Here is an 18,675-nt window from a genome sequence, read left to right as displayed (position 1 = left end):
TAATGACCACCCATATTTGTCCACAGGGAGGTAAGCCCCCTGCCTGTAAATGCCATGCACGTCCACTTATATCAGTGCATTCGTAACAAACTAACTATTCCGAATCGTCTACTCTATTCGATCAAAAAAATCTTAACTTCGTGGTCTTATTTTCGTGGACAAATGCAAGACGCTTCGCCTCTTCCTCTCCGTTTTTACTAATGCGACTTGGTGCATCTAATGGTAACGTCTTCGATGGGTATAACGCCGAGAGCCGCTTTGGAGTTGACAGCTCCAACGAAGTTACAGTTCTGACATGGTTTAATTTAAATAAACGGTCTGCTATGCAGTTGTCGGTTAACGCTGAGCCGACACATGCAGCGTTTACGGTGAATGATCTCTGCACACGCAGGAACAATACCTTTAAAAGCTGCATTGCCAATAATATCCCGTGTTCAAATTGACATGTAGTATATTACATGTAGAATAATGCTTGAATCAAAGATTAGGCCGGGATTCAATAAAACAGAAATTAACTATTTGCGCACAGACAGATTTAAGAATATGCACAAAAATGATACATTTTATAGGCATACAGGTTTCCATATTTATTGGCATTTTCACTTTGAACAACTTGAACTCCAGAAACTTTGGGCTTTAAAAATGATAATCAAACTCTCTAAACAAATATTGGAGCGGTAGATGTATACATTTTGAAAGGTATACTTGATTTTTTTAGGCTCCAGAAAAATGTATTGAAAGCTAGAATCCTTAATTGAAACAACAAAGTAACTAACTAAATAAATAAATAAAAAGGAATGGGCCTGGAGAAATGTACCCACACTCTAATTCATAGACTGAGCTATGGAAGCAAGGGACTGACCCTCCATGATATCAAAATTATAGTTTGAACCATGTTTTGAGGCTATACAGTGTTTGTTTACATTTACATTGTTTACAAACATTGGAGTAAAACAAGCTTATATTTGAGGTTCTGATGGGTATATATTAGTCCAAAAATGCATGTCACAACTACGGATTCTATCGTCAAGATCTCTTTTTACAGTACTTACATTTTGACAGACACAAATATACTACGAATAAATATCTGACTTGGAACAACATTGAGGATGAAAAGACGGACATAGAACAAAAGTACAATGGTAATGGCATACCATCGTGTGTCACTGTTTCAGAGCAAAGCAATAAAGGGACCAAGGGAACAAATTATCATCATTCTAACGTCTCCGCCAACACGTTTAACACTGAATAACACTGAATGGCACTGATTTATGTACGTTTTACCCTCAATACAGTTGAGCTCCTCCCCATCACAAGGTTCTTATTTCAGCTGTTATCTTATTCATGACCAAACAGCTGAGTGAATGGAATACTGTCAAAATACAGTATGTATAAATACTAATGTAATCTTCTCCTGCCTTACCAGGGAAAGAGTAAGGGGGAATATTTTTTAGTGTTAGTTCCCAGGCAAGTTTACCAAGCTGGAGCTGTTGAACTTTTTTGGAAGTACTGTTCATTTCAAATTTCACTGTCCTATCGCTTTAAAATGGGAGGTATTCTTATCACAGGAGGTTGGTGGCACCTTAATTGGGGAGGACGGGCTCGTGATAATGGCTGGAGCGGAATAAGTGGAATGGTATCAAACACATGGTTTCCATATGGTTTCCATCATTCTATTCGCTCTGTTCCAGCCAGCATTATGAGCCGTCCTCTCCACAGCAGCCTCCACTGATTCTTCTCTATGTACAGTACCAGTCAAAAGTTTAAACACCTACTCATTCAAGGGTGTTTCTTTATTTTTACTATTTTCTACAGTGTAGAATAATAGTGAAGACAAACTATTAACACATATGGAATCATGTAGCAACCTGGAATACATTTCAATTAACAGGTGTGCCTTGTTAAATGTTAATTTGTGTAATTTCATTCCTTCTTAATGCGTTTGTGCCAATCAGTTGTGTTGTGACAAGGTAGGGTTGTATACAGACAAGGTTGTATACAGAAGATAGCCCTATTTGGTAAAAGACCAAGTCCATATTATGTCAAAAACAGCTCAAATAAGCAAAGAGAAACGACAGTCCATCATTACTTTAAGACATGAATCCGGAAAATTTCAAGAACTCTGTTAGTTTCTTCAAGTGCAGTTGCAAAAGCCATCAAGCGCTATGATGAAACTAGCTCTCATGAGGACCTCAACAGGAAAGGAAAACCCAGAGTTACCTCTGCTGCAGAGGATAAGTTCATTAGAGTTAACTGCACCTCAGATGGCAGCCCAAGTAAATGCTTCACAGTGTTCAAGTAACAGACACATCTCAACATCAACTGTTCAGAGGAGACTGCGTGAATCAGGCCTTCATGGTCAAATTTCTGCAAAGAAACCACTACTAAAGGACACCAATAATAAGAAGAGACTTACTTGGGCCAAGAAACACGAGCAATGGACATTAGACCAGTGGAAATATGTCCTTTGGTCTGATGAGTCCAAATTTGAGATTTTTGATTCCAACTGCCGTGTCTTTGTAGAGACACAGAGTAGGTGAACAGATGATCTCCGCATGTGTGGTACCCAAGGTGAAGCATGGAGGAGGTGGTGTGTTGGTGCTTTGCTGGTGACACTGTCTGTGATTTATTTAGAATTGAAGGCACACTTAACCAGCATGGCTACCACAGCATTCTGCAGCAATGCGCCAACCCATCTGGTTTGGGCTTAGTGGGACTATCATTTGTTTTTCAACAGGACAATGACCCAAAACACACATCCAGGCTGTGTAAGGGCTATTTGACCAAGGAGTGCTGCATCAGATGACCTGGCATCCACAATCACCAGACCTCAACCCAATTTGAGAAGGTTTGGGATGAGTTGGACCGCAGAGTGAAGGAAAAGCAGCAAACAAGTGCTCAGAATATACAGTTGAAGTCAGAAGTTTACATACACTTAGGTTGGAGTCATTAAAACTCGTTTTTCAACCACTCCACACATTTATTTTTAACAAACTATAGTTTTGTCAAGTTGGTTAGGACATCTACTTTGTGCATGACACAAGTCATTTTTCCAACAATTGTTTACGGACAGATTATTTCACTTATAATTCACTGTATCACAATTCCAGTGGGTCAGAAGTTTACATACACTAAGTTGACTGTGCCTTTAAACAGCTTGGAAAATTCCAGAAAATTATGTCATGGCTTTTGAAGCTTCTGATAGTCTAATTGACATCATTTGAGTAATGATTAATGTGCACTGTCCCTGTAAAAATAAAATAAACTCAAACTCAATTGGAGGTGTACCTGTGGATGTATTTCAAGGCCTACCTTCAAACTCAGTGCCTCTTTGCTTGACATCATGGGAAAATCAAAAGAAATCAGCCAAGACCTAAGAAAAAAATGTGTAGACCTCCACAAGTCTGGTTCATCCTTGGGAGCAATTTCCAAACACCTGAAGATACCACGTTCATCTGTACAAACAATAGTACGCAAGTATAAACACCATGTGACCACGCAGCCGTCATACCGCTCAGGAAGGAGACGAGTTCTGTCTCCTAGAGATGAACGTACTTTGGTGCAAAAAAAGTGCAAATCAATCCCAGAACAACAGCAAAAGACATTGTGAAGATGCTGGAGGAAACAGGTACAAAAGTATCTATATCCACAGTAAAACGAGTCCCATATCGACATAACCTGAAAGGCCGCTCAGCAAGGAAGAAGCCACTGCTCCAAACCCACCATAAAAAGCCAGACTATGGTTTGCAATTGCACATGGGGACAAAGATCGTCCGTTTGGAGAAATTTCCTTGGGTCTGATAATAAAAATAGAACTGTTTGGCCATAATGACCATCGTTATGTTTGGCGGAAAAAGGGGGAGGCTTGCAAGCCAAAGAACACCATCCCAATCGTGAAGCACGGAGGTGGCAGCATCATGTTGTGGGGGTGCTTTGCTGCAGGAGGGACTGGTGCACTTCACAAAATAGATGGCATCATGAGGAAGCAAAAGTATGTGGATATATTGAAGCAACATCTCAAGACATCAGTCAGGAAGTTAAAGCTTGGTCGTAAATTGGTCTTTTCCAAATGTACAATGACCCCAAGCATACTTCCAAAGTTGTGGCAAAATGGCTTAAGAACAACAAAGTCATGGTATTGGAGTGGCCATCACAAAGCCCTGACCTCAATCCCATAGCAAATTTGTGTCCAGAACTGAAAAAGCGTGTGCGAGAAAGGAGGCCAACAAACCTGACTCAGTTACACCAGCTCTGTCAGGAGGAATTGGCCAAAATTCACCCAATTTATTGTGGGAAGCTTGTGGAAGGCTACCTGAAACATTTAACACAAGTTAAGCAATTGAGTGTATGTAAACTTCTGACCCACTGGGAATGTGATGAAAGAAATAAAAGCTGAAATAAATCATTCTCTCTGCTATTATTCTGACATTTCACATTCTTAAAATAATGTGGTGAACCCAACTGACCTAAGACAGGGAACTTTTACAAGGATTAAATGTCAGGAATTGTGACAAACTGAGTTTAAATGTATTTGGCTAAGGCGTATGTAAACTTCCGACTTCAACTGTATATGTAGGAACTCCAAGACTGTTGGAAAAGCATTCCTCATGAAGCTGTTTGAGAGAATGCCAAGAGTGTACAAAGCTGTCAAAGGCAAAGCTTAGCTACTTTGAAGAATCTAAAATATATTTTTTAGTTACTACATGATTCCATATGTGTTCAGAGTTTTGACGTCTTCGCTATTATTCTACAATGTAAAAAATAGTAAAAGTAAAGAAAAACCCTTGAATGAGAAGGTGTACTGTACATCGGGGGTATAAGTATATTCTCCAGCGTCTTACAATTCCTGTCGGTTCGCATACTGTAGATAAAAGCTGTATCCCTGTGAAGAGCAGAACATTGATCAACTTGACAAAATTGAATGTAGCATTTAAGTCGAAGCATTACATCCAACGTATTAAGGTGCAACATTTCCCATTAAAAAAATTAGCATAAGTCTAACAATTGATAAAATAACATGAATACAATCAACAGTTCAGAGAGAACATTGTGTTAAACATTTCAAAACGACTTAGGCTGGCAGATGCGTTGGTTCAAATTCCAAACACTTGTGGCACAATTTTCCCTATAAACTTGTTTCCCTCAAGAACAAATTAAACAAGACATTAGGGGCTTATTCAGGCAAATGGGAAGTTATCAAATGTCAATACAGACATGATTTTCTGTTGTGTATTACAGGGAATCATATCAACTCTGTTCACTACATTTCTATCTGCAACTTTCAAAGCATCGCACCCTACTGGACAAAAACCCTTATTAGTCTACTCTACGGCCCTGTCCAGAAACAACCCATAGCCCCTAACCCCTAGACACTTGTGGAGATCTGACAGGATTTCATAGGTTTAAGCTACAGTATATGAGAATTTAACCACCTGATATTTTAACCACAATTTAACCACTCTGATAGGTTAGATGGAATTTTTACCACATTTATTACACCTATCCATTCCTCTCAGATCTACACAACCTTCAGTAAGCTGTCCAGTCGAATCATGGTTTGGCTCAAGCGCTTCAGAACTGAATTAATTTACAACAGAGATTGTAAAGTGCTACTGGATGGTGGAGGCACCCTGATAACTATGCTTACAAAGCACAGAGACAATCAGACATAGTGAGGACATCCCAAATATATAAAAGAAAACAGAACCATTTCATATCATATTTAAAAATGTGACACAAACGTAAAACATGATCCCATAAAAACAAATACAATTTTACAAATATGAGTGTAAGTGGTGTTTGTCTAGATTTAAAACAACCCAATCAACCACAGTACTTCAGGACATTTTTAAATGCTTGACTTGTATACAGTGGGGTCTGAAATGATTGACACCCTTGATAAAGAATAGCAATACTGACTGTATAAAATAAATAATAAAAATACTGAGCTATATTGTGTGCTAAAAAACATGACATTTTTTTTCACCTAAAAGGTAGGGGTCAGAATTATTGACACCCCTAAAGATTCTTATAAATTAGTCTGTATCAAGGGTGTCAATAACTTCAGACCCCCACTGTATATAATTATACTGGTACTGTTTGTTTCATCCGCCATACTTAACTTGCTTTAGTTCTCAAACTCAAACTTTTAATTTAGATCAATAGAGGGCGCCAGACACATGTCAATCAGTTATGTCTTTTTGCATAACTTGAACCTCTTGAAGTTCTAAGAAACATTTGTCGTCAGCGACAACTCGAAACAGGCAGTCTAGGTTAAGGGGTAACCAAGAAGTCTGTGCTACATTAAAATCATTTCTCTCTCCATACCCTGAGGTTTAAGTCACAATTATCTCACTATTCAGGTACATACTGGATTTGGTTAAACTTATCATTCACAGAACTCTCAGTAACTAAATAAAATATACTAGTTTATGCTTACTGAATTCAAACAAATATAATCCCCCTAATTGTATGGTGCAACAGTTCTAAGACCCTGTAAATTGATCACAATCCTTACAATATTCTATTGAATAGATCTATATTCCATCATTTTGAGGAAGACATTTTCTCAGTAGAATTCCTTGCTCCATCAGGAGATGTTGGTGAGACTGGTTAGCCATGTAATTAGTTCTACCTTTGATCAGCTAGACATATACAGCAGTCTGTTTCTGACACTTTACCCCTAGAATCAACTACAGAAAGCAGGACTAAAAAGTCCCATCTGGCACAAAGGAGAAAAAAAGAGGATATAACGATACTTCTTGTTCTACAAGATTAAACGGAGGGAAAGTGGTCAGTGTAAAGGTGTCTTCAGTGTAAAGGGACTGTTGTCATTACATACTGTTGTTAAAAAGCCCACCTTGCACGTCCAATTGCTGCTGGGACCCACGAACCAAGGCAGGGACTGAATGAGGTGCTGGGTGGGCTAGGGTTGGTGTTACGTGCCAAGCCGTAGGTACGCTACACTATTGCCTTCCTGACCCAGTTCTCTGTCCCTATCGTCTCTGTCGTCCCCGTCCAGCCCGGGGCTCAACGTCCTGAGATGGCCGGGGCTCCTAACTGACATGGTGGTCAGACTGAAGGCCCGGCCAGGGTGAGGGGAGGGGGGCCGGTGTCTGGTGCTGCTGCTGGGCTCTGGGGATTGAGACAGGGCCGGGGTCTTCCTAGAGGTCTCTCCCCCCTGTGACATCTCCTCCTCAGGTGGGCTCTCCAGGTCTGACTCGACGTCGCCCTCGTCCTCCTCCTCCTCCAGGGTGAGTTCAAACTGGAACTTGTCCCCTGTGGAGGTGCAGCAACCCCCCGCCATGGCCTCCAGGGCCCCTGGCCCCCCGTCAAGGTCCATGTCCTCGAGGGTGGGTGAGGGGCTGCGCTGGATCATACTCTGGTACCACTCCCGGTTGTCCTCCAGCATGTCCAGAATGTCCTGGGCGTCAGGGTGGACCAGGTCAGCCCACGTCTCCCACAGAGGGTGGACAATGTAGTCTATGAATCCCACCTGCAGGGGGGAGTAAATATGAGAGATGTAAATGCACAAAGACCCATACTTGTGAACTTTTGCTAAGACTATTGGTTTAAGCCATTGGTCTCAAATGGCTAGTTGCTAGCTTTTCTCATAAACCATGCTGGCAAAATTTTCCACAATGCACTATCCAGTAACAAAATTCTTATCAGCCAATTAAAATTGTCTATGTAGTTGGATCTGATCCCAATACTTTCTCACTAAAGTATCCATTAAACTTTGAGCCAACTGTCTTAGCGAACTGTGCCCCCAATCAGTCATAATGGTTTGGAAAAAATACAACCAGTTGACAAGACCTCCATCTTCGATTTATTTTTACGATGGATGTAGCTAAAAATATAAATGTATAATCCCCGTAAAAGCACATGGATGTGTATGAAACGGTAAGCAAAAACTTAGAATTTGGTCATATATGCAGAAATGTGCCTTACTGCCTTTCGAATTTTGTGGAACATCAATAGCTTAGCCATGGAAGCATCATGCAAAATAAATTGGAACACTCCACTTAACCAAGCAGTTGGATGGTTTAACAATCTCCCTCTGGTGGCCATGTTGACCTGTTTAACAAATGCAATTGGATGGTGGCTATACCCTTTAAGGTTGAATCCTTATTTAGTTTCCAGATCGAATTATCTGCTCAGCTGGCCCTCCCCAGCATCGTGGCAAATTTTGCCAGGTTGGCCTATGAGAAAATCTAGCAGCTAGAAATGTAAGACCAATGATTTAAACCAATGGTTTTAGCAAAAGTTCACAAGTATGGCCCCACACTGTTTTGATGGGTTCAAACAGACAGTATGACAATAACTTGTAAGCAACTGGGTCTGTTAAGCAGTGCCAAAGATCTGCGGGTGGGTTTGCAGATTTGCATGAATGAGAGAGCCTGCGTGCACACTACTTGTATGCTATGCACATGCGCTGTACAGTACCTGGGTTTTCTCGACAGAGGCATTGTGTTTGTCACACATAGGGCTGATCTCCATGCCCTTGTCCCTCTCCCTGTCCCCCTGGGTGAAGAACTCCATCATGATGCGGTCCGTCCACTGGCGGTAGACGTCCAGTGGCTTGGTGGGGTTACTCAGGTCAGCACAGTGAACCATGTTCTGCAGGACCTTGAGACAAGCACAAAGGACCCCGTTAATCTATTGCTTTGATCTTTTCAGAATATTTTTTTAATTACATATACACTACTGGTCAAAAGTTTTAGAACACCTACATTGTAGAATAATAGTGAAGACAACAAAACTGTGAAATAACACATATGGAATCATGTAGTAACCAAAAAAGTGTTTTATATTTGAGATTCTTCAAATAGCCACCCTTTGCCTTGATGACAGCTTTGCACACTCTTGGCATTCTCTCAACCAGCTTCATGAGGTAATCACCTGGAATGCAATTAACAGGTGTGTCTTGTTAATTTGTCAAATTTCTTTCCTTAATACGTTTGAGCCAATCGGTTGTTGTGAAAAGGTAGGGGGGAATACAGAAGATAGCCCTATTTGGTAAAAGACCAAGTCCATATTATGGCAAGAACCGCTCAAATAAGCAAAGAGAAACGACAACCCATCATTACTTTAAGACATGAAGGTCAGTCAATACGGAACATTTCAAGAACTTTGAAAGTTTCTTCAATTGCAGTCGCAAAAACCATCAAGCGCTATGATGAAACTGGCTCTCATGAGGACATGAAGACCCAGAGTTACCTCTGCTGCAGAGGATAAGTTCATTAGAGTTAACTGCACCTCAGATTGCAGCCCAAATAAATTGCTGCAAAGAAACCACTACTAAAGGGCACTGATAAGAAGAAGAGACTTGCTTGGGCCAAGAAACATGAGCAATGGACATTAAACCGGTGGAAAAAATTTGTGCTCTGGTCTGGAGTCCATGTCTTTGTGAGACGCGATGTGGGTCACCAGATGATTACTGCATGTGTATTTCCAACCATAAAGCATGGAGGAGGTGTTATGATGTGGGGGTGCTTTGCTGGTGACACTCTGTGATTTATTTAGAATTCAAGGCACACTTAACCAGCATAGCTACAACAGCATTCTGCAGCGATACGCCATTCCAGCTGGTTTGGGCTTAGTGGGACTTGTTTTTTTCCCAACAGGACAATGACCCAACCCACATCCAGGCTGTATAAGGGTTATTTTACCAAGAAGAAGAGCGATGGAGTGCTGCAACAGATGACCTGGCATCCACAATCACCTGACCTCAACCCAATTGAGATGGTTTGGGATGAGTCGGACCGCAGAGTGAAGAAAAAGCAGCCAACAAGTGCTCAGCATATGTGGGAACTCCTTCAAGACTGTTGGAAAAGCATTACAGGTGAAGATGGTTGAGAGAATGATAAGAGTGTACAAAGCTGTCATCAAGGCAAAGGGTGGCTATTTGAAGAATCTCAAATCTCAAATATATATTGATTTGTTTAACACTTTTTTGGTTACTCCCTGACTCCATATGTGTTGTTTCATAGCTTTGATGTCTTCACTATTATTCTACAATGTAGAAAATAGTAAAAAGAAAGAAAAACCCTTGAATGAGTAGGTGTTCTAAAACTTTTGACCGGTACTCTATATTTTGTAATTTCTATTTCAGGTATTTATGTAGAAACCTACATTTACATGACACTATGTCTTGACTTACACTATATATATAAAAGTATGTGGACACCCCTTCAAATTAGTGGATTCGTCTATTTCAGCCACACCTGTTGCTGACAGGCATATAAAATCGAGCACAGCCATGCAATCTCTATAGACAAACATTGGCAGTAGAATGGCCTTACTGAAGAGCTCAATGACTTTCAACGTGGCACCATTATAGGAGGACACCTTTCCAACAAGTCAGTTAGTCAAATTTCTGCTCGACCTGCACCGGTCACTGTAAGTGTTGTTATTGTGAAGTGGAGACGTCTAGGAGCAACAATGGCTCAGCCGCAAAGTGGTAGGCAACACAACCTCACTAAACGGGACCGCCAGGGGCTGAAGCTCGCAGCGCGTAAAAATCGTCTGTCCTTGGTTGCAACACACACTACTGTGTTCCAAACTGCCTCTTGAAGCAACGTCAGCACAAGAACTGTTCGTCGGGAACTTCATGAAATGGGTTTCCATTGCCGAGCAGCCGCACAGAAGCCTAAGATCACCATGTGCAATGCCAAGCGTCGGCTGGAGTGGTGTAAAGCTCGCCGCCATTGGACTTTGGAGCAGTGGAAACGCGTTCTCTGGAGTGATGACTCACGCGTCAACATCTGGCACGCTACCTGCCCGAAAAGGAGTGTAAGCCTTCATCGTTGGCGTTTCTACAGAAGTGTTTGGTGATAGACTAGGAATGCCTTGAAGATCGACCAGTCAATCGTGATCGACCGGTTATCAAACTCAGCAAAAAAAGAAACAGCCCTTTTTCAGGACCCTGTCATTCAAAGATAATTCGTAAAAATCCAAATAACTTCACAGATCTTTATTGTAAAGGCTTTAAACACTGCTTCCCATGCTTGTTCAATGAACCATAAACAATGAATGAACATGCACCCGTGGAACGGTCGTTAAGACACTAACAGCTTACAGAGGTAGGCAATTAAGGTCACAGTTATGAAAACATAGGACACTAAAGAGGCCTTTCTACTGACTCTGAAAAACACCAAAAGAAAGATGCCCAGGGTCCCTTTAAATCTGTGTGAACGTGCCTTAGGCATGCTGCATGGAGGCATGAGGACTGCAGATGTGGCCAGGGCAATAAATTGCAATGTCCGTACTGTGAGATGCCTAAGACAGCGCTACAGGGAGACAGGACAGACAGCTGATCATCCTCGCAGTGGCAGACCATGTGTAACAACACCTGCACAGGATCAGTACATCTGAACATCACACCTGCGGGACAGGTACAGGATGGCAACAACAACTGCCCGAGTTACACCAGGAACGCACAATCCTTCCATCAGTGCTCGGACAGTTCGCAATAGGCTGAGAGAGGCTGGACTGAGAGCTTGTAGGTCTGTTGTAAAGCAGGTCCTCACCAGACATCACCGGCAACAACGTCGCCTATGGGCACAAACCCACCGTCGCTGGACTAGACAGGACTGTTGGTTTTGTCTCACCAGGGGTGATGGTCGGATTCGCGTTTATCTTCGAAGGAATGAGCGTTACACCGAGGCCTGTACCCCGGAGCGGGATGGATTTGGAGGTGGAGGGTCCGTCATGGTCTGGGGGCGGTGTGTCACAGCATCATCGGACTGAGCTTGTTGTCATTGCAGGCAATCTCAATGCTGTGCGTTACAGGGAAGACATCCTCCTCCCTCATGTGGTACCCTTCCTGCAGACTCATCTTGACATGACCCTCCAGCATGACAATGCCACCAGCCATACTGCTCGTTCTGTGCGTGATTTCCTGCAAGACAGGAATGTCAGTGTTCTGCCATGGCCAGCGATAAACCCGGATTAAATATTGAATTAAATATTACATTCATCAAATAAAACAAATGTAATATATGCAACAACTGAAATATTTTATTAAAGTAACGTGAATAAATTATGGTTAATAAATGCTAAGTAGCAATGGGCAGCCACTACCATCATGGGACTTTTATTAATTGTTTTATTCTGTGTTGTTGCAGCATTCAGGCCACATAAAGCATCGTGCAATTAATAAAAAAATAAAAACCGAAATTCAAAAAACTTGGTTATATTTTAATAATCTAACCAAAACCGAAACGACCTCAAAAAGCAGAAATTGCTCAGCACTAGTCAGGGGCGGACTTAGTGATTTGGAGGCTCCATGCAGAGGCCAGTCTGAGGCACCCCCATGTCTATTCAACAAAATCATGGCTACTGAACAAAGAGCTGTTTGGAGCCGGCTCATTTAGGTGAACGGAGCAGAATGAAAAGCCTAACTGAAAACACCTAACTGAAAACACTAACTGAAATGTTCTTCACTAGTAAAGGTTTTGTATCACCACATACTGTAGAACAGGGGTGGTCAATCATTTTGTCTCGAGCCACATCGGGTTTTCAGAATTCAACAGAACAAATGTTTTCCCAGACAGATTTCTTACTCAAAAACAAAATTTGCAGGCCATAAAAGGGCAGTTATTTTTTAACAGGCTTATACAGTAGGTCCTTTATAATTTCAACATACTTTCTATCTCGTTTTAGGGATGCACTGATGTGGAAATTCTGGGGCCAATACCTATATGTGATATTTTCGTTGGAATATCGAGCAATAACTAACTGATAAATATTTTTTTACATTTTATGGCCTTTTTTTGTGCTCTTTTTCTCCCCAATTTCGTGGTATCCAATTGGTAGTTACAGTCTTGTCTCATCGCTGCAACTTCCGTACGGACTCGGTAGAGGCGAAGGTCGAGAGCCGTGTGTCCTCAGAAACACAACCCAACCAAGCCGCACTGCTTCTTGACACAATGCCCACTTAACCCAGAAGCACCAATGTCAGTGTGCACTGCGACCGGCCCACCACAGGAGTCACTAGTGCACGATGGAACAAGGACATCCCTGCCGGCCAAAATCTTCCCTAACCCGGACGACGCTGGGCCAATTGTGCGCCTCCCCATGGGTTTCCCGGTCGGCTGTTACAGAGCCTGGACTCGAACCCAGAATGGCACCGCTAGCACTGCGCTGCAGTGTCTTAGACCACTGCGCCACTCGGGAGGCCTACATTTGATGGCCTTTTTAACCATTCTAGCACATATACAAACTGCAACCAACTTTCAGAAAATATGTCAAATGACTTGAAATTGGGAAAGGTGTACATTTGTATTTACATAAAAAATGAGTGAAATGCATCGGAAAGGTATGCTAATAGATGTTCGGGAAAATATAATCATGGTAATAATGTGTGTAGAAAAAAAGATATGCATTGTTTTCAATTGTGGTTTTCTCACAGTCCCTTCTAATGTGTCCTTCCAGCTTAATGAGTTTCGTAGAGGGAAATAGAAAGAGTCTTAGCTTTCAGGAAAGGGGTCATAATAACTAACAGACCCAAGTGTTCAAAAGTTAAGATAACAGAGAAATGATGTATTATTAAACAAAATGATGCCAAGTTCACAAGAACCCTAATGATATGAGGCCCCGGGCAATTGCCTGAGTTGCCTAATGGTAAATCCGCCACTGCCCGTGGCATCTACTAATCTAGGAATGACCTCTGACCTGGATGCGGTCTGAGTAGTTGTCCAGCAGCAGCACTCCCAGACTGGTCACCTTCTTGGTCTCCACCATGGTCTTCAGGTCAGCCAGGAAGTTCATGTGCTTGGACATGTCAGTGGCCAACACCTGCAGAGGACAATACCCATTCATCAAACTTACTTCAGTCACTAAGTCCAATGGCTCAGTGGGTTAGAATATGGTCCTGCCCACATCCAGGGTTGTGTTGTGGGTTTGATTCCCACATGGGCCACATGCTGAATATACCCTGAGTGTACAAAACATTAGGAACACCTTCCTAATATTGAGTTGCAGCCCCTTTTGGCCTCAGAACAGCCTCAATTTGTCAGGGCATCAAATCAAATTGTATTTGTCACATACACATGGTTAGCAGATGTTAATGCGAGTGTAGCGAAATGCTTGTGCTTTTAGTGCAGTAATATCTAACAAGTAATCTAACCTAACAATTTCACAACAACTACCGTATACACACAAGTGTAAAGGAATGAATAAGAATATGTACATAAAAATATATGAATGAGTGATGGCCGAACGGCATAGGCAAGATGCAGTAGATGGTATAGAGTACAGTATATACATATGACATGAGTAATGTAGGGTATGTAAACATTATACACTGCTCAAAAAAATAAAGGGAACACTAAAATAACACATCCTAGATCTGAATGAATTAAATATTCTTATTAAATACTTTTTTCTTTACATAGTTGAATGTGCTGACAACAAAATCACACAAAAATGATCAATGGAAATCAAATGTATCAACCCATGGAGGTCTGGATTTGGAGTCACACTCAAAATTAAAGTGGAAAACCACACTACAGGCTGATCCAACTTTGATGTAATGTCCTTAAAACAAGTCAAAATGAGGCTCAGTAGTGTGTGTGGCCTCCACGTGCCTGTATGACCTCCCTACAACGCCTGGGCATGCTCCTGATGAGGTGGCGGATGGTCTCCTGAGTGATCTCCTCCCAGACCTGGACTAAAGCATCCGCCAACTCCTGGACAGTCTGTGGTGCAACGTGGCGTTGGTGGATGGAGCGAGACATGATGTCCCAGATGTGCTCAATTGGATTCAGGTCTGGGGAACGGGCGGGCCAGTCCATAGCATCAATGCCTTCCTCTTGCAGGAACTGCTGACACACTCCAGCCACATGAGGTCTAGCATGGTCTTGCATTAGGAGGAACCCAGGGCCAACCGCACCAGCATATGGTCTCACAAGGGGTCTGAGGATCTCATCTCGGTACCTAATGGCAGTCAGGCTACCTCTGGCGAGCACATGGAGGGCTGTGCGGCCCCCCAAAGAAATGCCACCCCACACCATGACTGACCCACCGCCAAACCGGTCATGCTGGAGGATGTTGCAGGCAGCAGAACGTTCTCCACGGCGTCTCCAGACTCTGTCACGTCTGTCACATGTGCTCAGTGTGAACCTGCTTTCATCTGTGAAGAGCACAGGGCGCCAGTGGCGAATTTGCCAATCTTGGTGTTCTCTGGCAAATGCCAAACGTCCTGCACGGTGTTGGGCTGTAAGCACAACCCCCACCTGTGGACATCGGGCCCTCATACCACCCTCATGGAGTCTGTTTCTGACCGTTTGAGCAGACACATGCACATTTGTGGCCTGCTGGAGGTCATTTTGCAGGGCTCTGGCAGTGCTGCTTCTGCTCCTCCTTGCACAAAGGCGGAGGTAGCGGTCCTGCTGCTGGGTTGTTGCCCTCCTACGGCCTCCTCCACGTCTCCTGATGTACTGGCCTGTCTCCTGGTAGCGCCTCCATGCTCTGGACACTACGCTGACAGACACAGCAAACCTTCTTGCCACAGCTCACATTGATGTGCCATCCTGGATGAGCTGCACTACCTGAGCCACTTGTGTGGGTTGTAGACTCCGTCTCATGCTACCACTAGAGTGAAAGCACCGCCAGCATTCAAAAGTGAACAAAACATCAGCCAGGAAGCATAGGAACTGAGAAGTGGTCTGTGGTCACCACCTGCAGAACCACTCCTTTATTGGGGGTGTCTTGCTAATTGCCTATAATTTCCACCTGTTGTCTATTCCATTTGCACAACAGCATGTGACATTTATTGTCAATAAGTGTTGCTTCCTAAGTGGACAGTTTGATTTCACAGAAGTGTGATTGACTTGGAGTTACATTGTGTTGTTTAAGTGTACCCTTTATTTTTTTGAGCAGTGTATAAAGTGGCATTGTTTAAAGTGGCTAGTGATACATTTATTACATACATTTTCCATTACTAAAGTGGCTAGAGTTGAGTCAGTATGTTGGCAGCAGCCACTCAATGTTAGTGATGGCTGTTTAACAGTCTGATGGCCTTGAGATAGAAGCTGTTTTTCAGTCTCTCGGTCCCCGCTTTGATGCACCTGTACTGACCTCGCCTTTACTGTCATGTTTTGTCTTTGATCATCATGTCTTGTCCCTGTGCTTCCCTCTGCTGGTCTTATTAGGTTCTTTCCCTCTTTCTATCCCTCTCTCTCCTTCTCCCTCTCTCCCTCTCCCGCTCTCTCTCTCTATCGTTCCGTTCCTGCTCCCAGCTGTTTCTCATTCTCCTAACGACCTCATTTACTCTTTCACACCTGTCCCCTATTTTGCCCTCTGATTAGAGTCCCTATTTCTCCCTCTGTTTTCCGCTTCTGTCCTTGTCGGATTCTTGTTTGATGTTTGCTGTTCTGTGTCCTTGTTCCGCCCTGTCGTGTTTTTGCCTTCTTCAGATGCTGCGTGTGAGCAGGTGTCTATGTCAGCTACGGCCTGTGCCTTCCTGAAGCGACCTGCAGTCTGTGGTCGCGTCTCCAGTCGTTCCTCTCTACTGACGAGAGGATTTCAGTTTCCTGTTTTGGATTAACCTTTGATAATATCCAGGAGAATCATTGTTTGTTTTAGACTGGAATAAAGACTCTGTTTCTATTACGTCGCTTTTGGGTCCTCATTCACCAGCATAACAGAAGAATCCGACCAAGAATGGACCCAGCGACTACGGATTCTCGCAACACTGCCGTCGAGATCCAGGGAGCAATGCTCGGCAGACACGAGCAGGAATTGTCTGCTGCTCGTCATGCCGTTGAGACCCTGGCCGCTCACGTCTCCGATCTCTCAGGACAGTTTCAGAGTCTTCGTCTCGTGCCACCAGCTACTTCCTGGTCTTCCGAGTCTCCGGAACCTAGGGTTAATAACCCACCATGTTACTCTGGGCAGCCCACTGAGTGTCGCTCCTTTCTCACCCAGTGTGATATTGTGTTCTCTCTCCAGCCCAACACATACTCAAGAGAGAGAGCTCGGATCGCTTACGTCATATCACTCCTTACTGGTCGGGCTCGGGAGTGGGGCACAGCTATCTGGGAGGCAAGGGCTGAGTGTTCTAACGTTTATCAGAACTTTAAAGAGGAGATGATACGGGTTTTTGATCGTTCAGTTTTTGGGAAGGAGGCTTCCAGGGCCCTGGCTTCCCTATGTCAAGGTGATCGATCCATAACGGATTACTCTATAGAGTTTCGCACTCTTGCTGCATCCAGTGACTGGAACGAGCCGGCGTTGCTCGCTCGTTTTCTGGAGGGACTCCACGCTGAGGTTAAGGATGAGATTCTCTCCCGGGAGGTTCCTTCCAGCGTGGACTCTTTGATTGCACTCGCCATCCGCATAGAACGACGGGTAGATCTTCGTCACCGAGCTCGTGGAAGAGAGCTCGCGTTAACGGTGTTTCCCCTCTCCGCATCTCAACCATCTCCTCCCATCGGCTCAGAGACTGAGCCCATGCAGCTGGGAGGTATTCGCATCTCGACTAAGGAGAGGGAACGGAGAATCACCAACCGCCTTTGCCTCTATTGCGGTTCTGCTGGACATTTTGTCATGTCATGTCCAGTAAAAGCCAGAGCTCATCAGTAAGCGGAGGGCTACTGGTGAGCGCTACTACTCAGGTCTCTCCATCAAGATCCTGTACTACCTTGTCGGTCCATCTACGCTGGACCGGTTCGGCTGCTTCCTGCAGTGCCTTGATAGACTCTGGGGCTGAGGGTTGTTTTATGGACGAAGCATGGGCTCGGAAACATGACATTCCTCTCAGACAGTTAGGGAAGCCCACGCCCATGTTCGCCTTAGATGGTAGTCCTCTCCCCAGTATCAGATGTGAGACACTACCTTTAACCCTCACAGTATCTGGTAACCACAGTGAGACCATTTCCTTTTTGATTTTTCGTTCACCTTTTACACCTGTTGTTTTGGGTCATCCCTGGCTAGTATGTCATAATCCTTCTATTAATTGGTCTAGTAATTCTATCCTATCCTGGAACGTTTCTTGTCATGTGAAGTGTTTAATGTCTGCTATCCCTCCTGTTTCTTCTGTCCCCTCTACTCAGGAGGAACCTGGTGATTTGACAGGAGTGCCGGAGGAATATCATGATCTACGCACGGTCTTCAGTCGGTCCAGAGCCAACTCTCTTCCTCCTCACCGGTCGTATGATTGTTGTATTGATCTCCTTCCGGGGACCACTCCCCCTCGGGGTAGACTATACTCTCTGTCGGCTCCCGAACGCAAGGCTCTCGAGGATTATCTGTCTGTTTCTCTCGACGCCGGTACCGTGGTGCCTTCTTCCTCTCCCGCCGGAGCGGGGTTTTTCTTTGTTAAGAAGAAGGACGGTACTCTGCGCCCCTGCGTGGATTATCGAGGGCTGAATGACATAACGGTTAAGAATCGTTATCCGCTTCCCCTTATGTCGTCAGCCTTCGAGATTCTGCAGGGAGCCAGGTTCTTTACTAAGTTGGACCTTCGTAACGCTTACCATCTCGTACGCATCAGAGAGGGGGACGAGTGGAAAACGGCGTTTAACACTCCGTTAGGGCATTTTGAATACCGGGTTCTGCCGTTCGGTCTCGCTAATGCTCCAGCTGTCTTTCAGGCATTAGTTAATGATGTACTGAGAGACATGCTGAACATCTTTGTTTTCGTTTACCTTGACGATATCCTGATTTTTT

General features: G+C 43.7%; 1 protein-coding gene across 5 annotated transcripts in view; it reads right to left on the bottom strand.

The window, feature by feature from the left end:
• Positions 1 to 561: 561 nt before the first annotated feature.
• LOC139540837 (3',5'-cyclic-AMP phosphodiesterase 4C-like) overlaps positions 562 to 18,675 on the bottom strand; it is a 177,824-nt gene continuing 159,710 nt past the window's right edge. For all 5 annotated transcript variants that reach the window (XM_071344835.1, XM_071344833.1, XM_071344836.1 and 2 more), the window contains 3 exons: positions 13,678 to 13,800; positions 8,446 to 8,628; positions 562 to 7,495 (listed from right to left, as the gene is read on the bottom strand). In XM_071344835.1, coding sequence (XP_071200936.1) covers positions 6,938 to 7,495; positions 8,446 to 8,628; positions 13,678 to 13,800 — 864 coding nt within the window. In that variant the 3' untranslated portion in view covers positions 562 to 6,937. The remainder of the gene's footprint in view (positions 7,496 to 8,445; positions 8,629 to 13,677; positions 13,801 to 18,675) is intronic.

Source organism: Salvelinus alpinus, chromosome 16 (genome assembly GCF_045679555.1).
Source record: "Salvelinus alpinus chromosome 16, SLU_Salpinus.1, whole genome shotgun sequence".
NCBI classification, from domain to species: Eukaryota; Metazoa; Chordata; class Actinopteri; order Salmoniformes; family Salmonidae; genus Salvelinus; species Salvelinus alpinus.
This window is presented reverse-complemented; position numbering and strand designations above follow the sequence as displayed.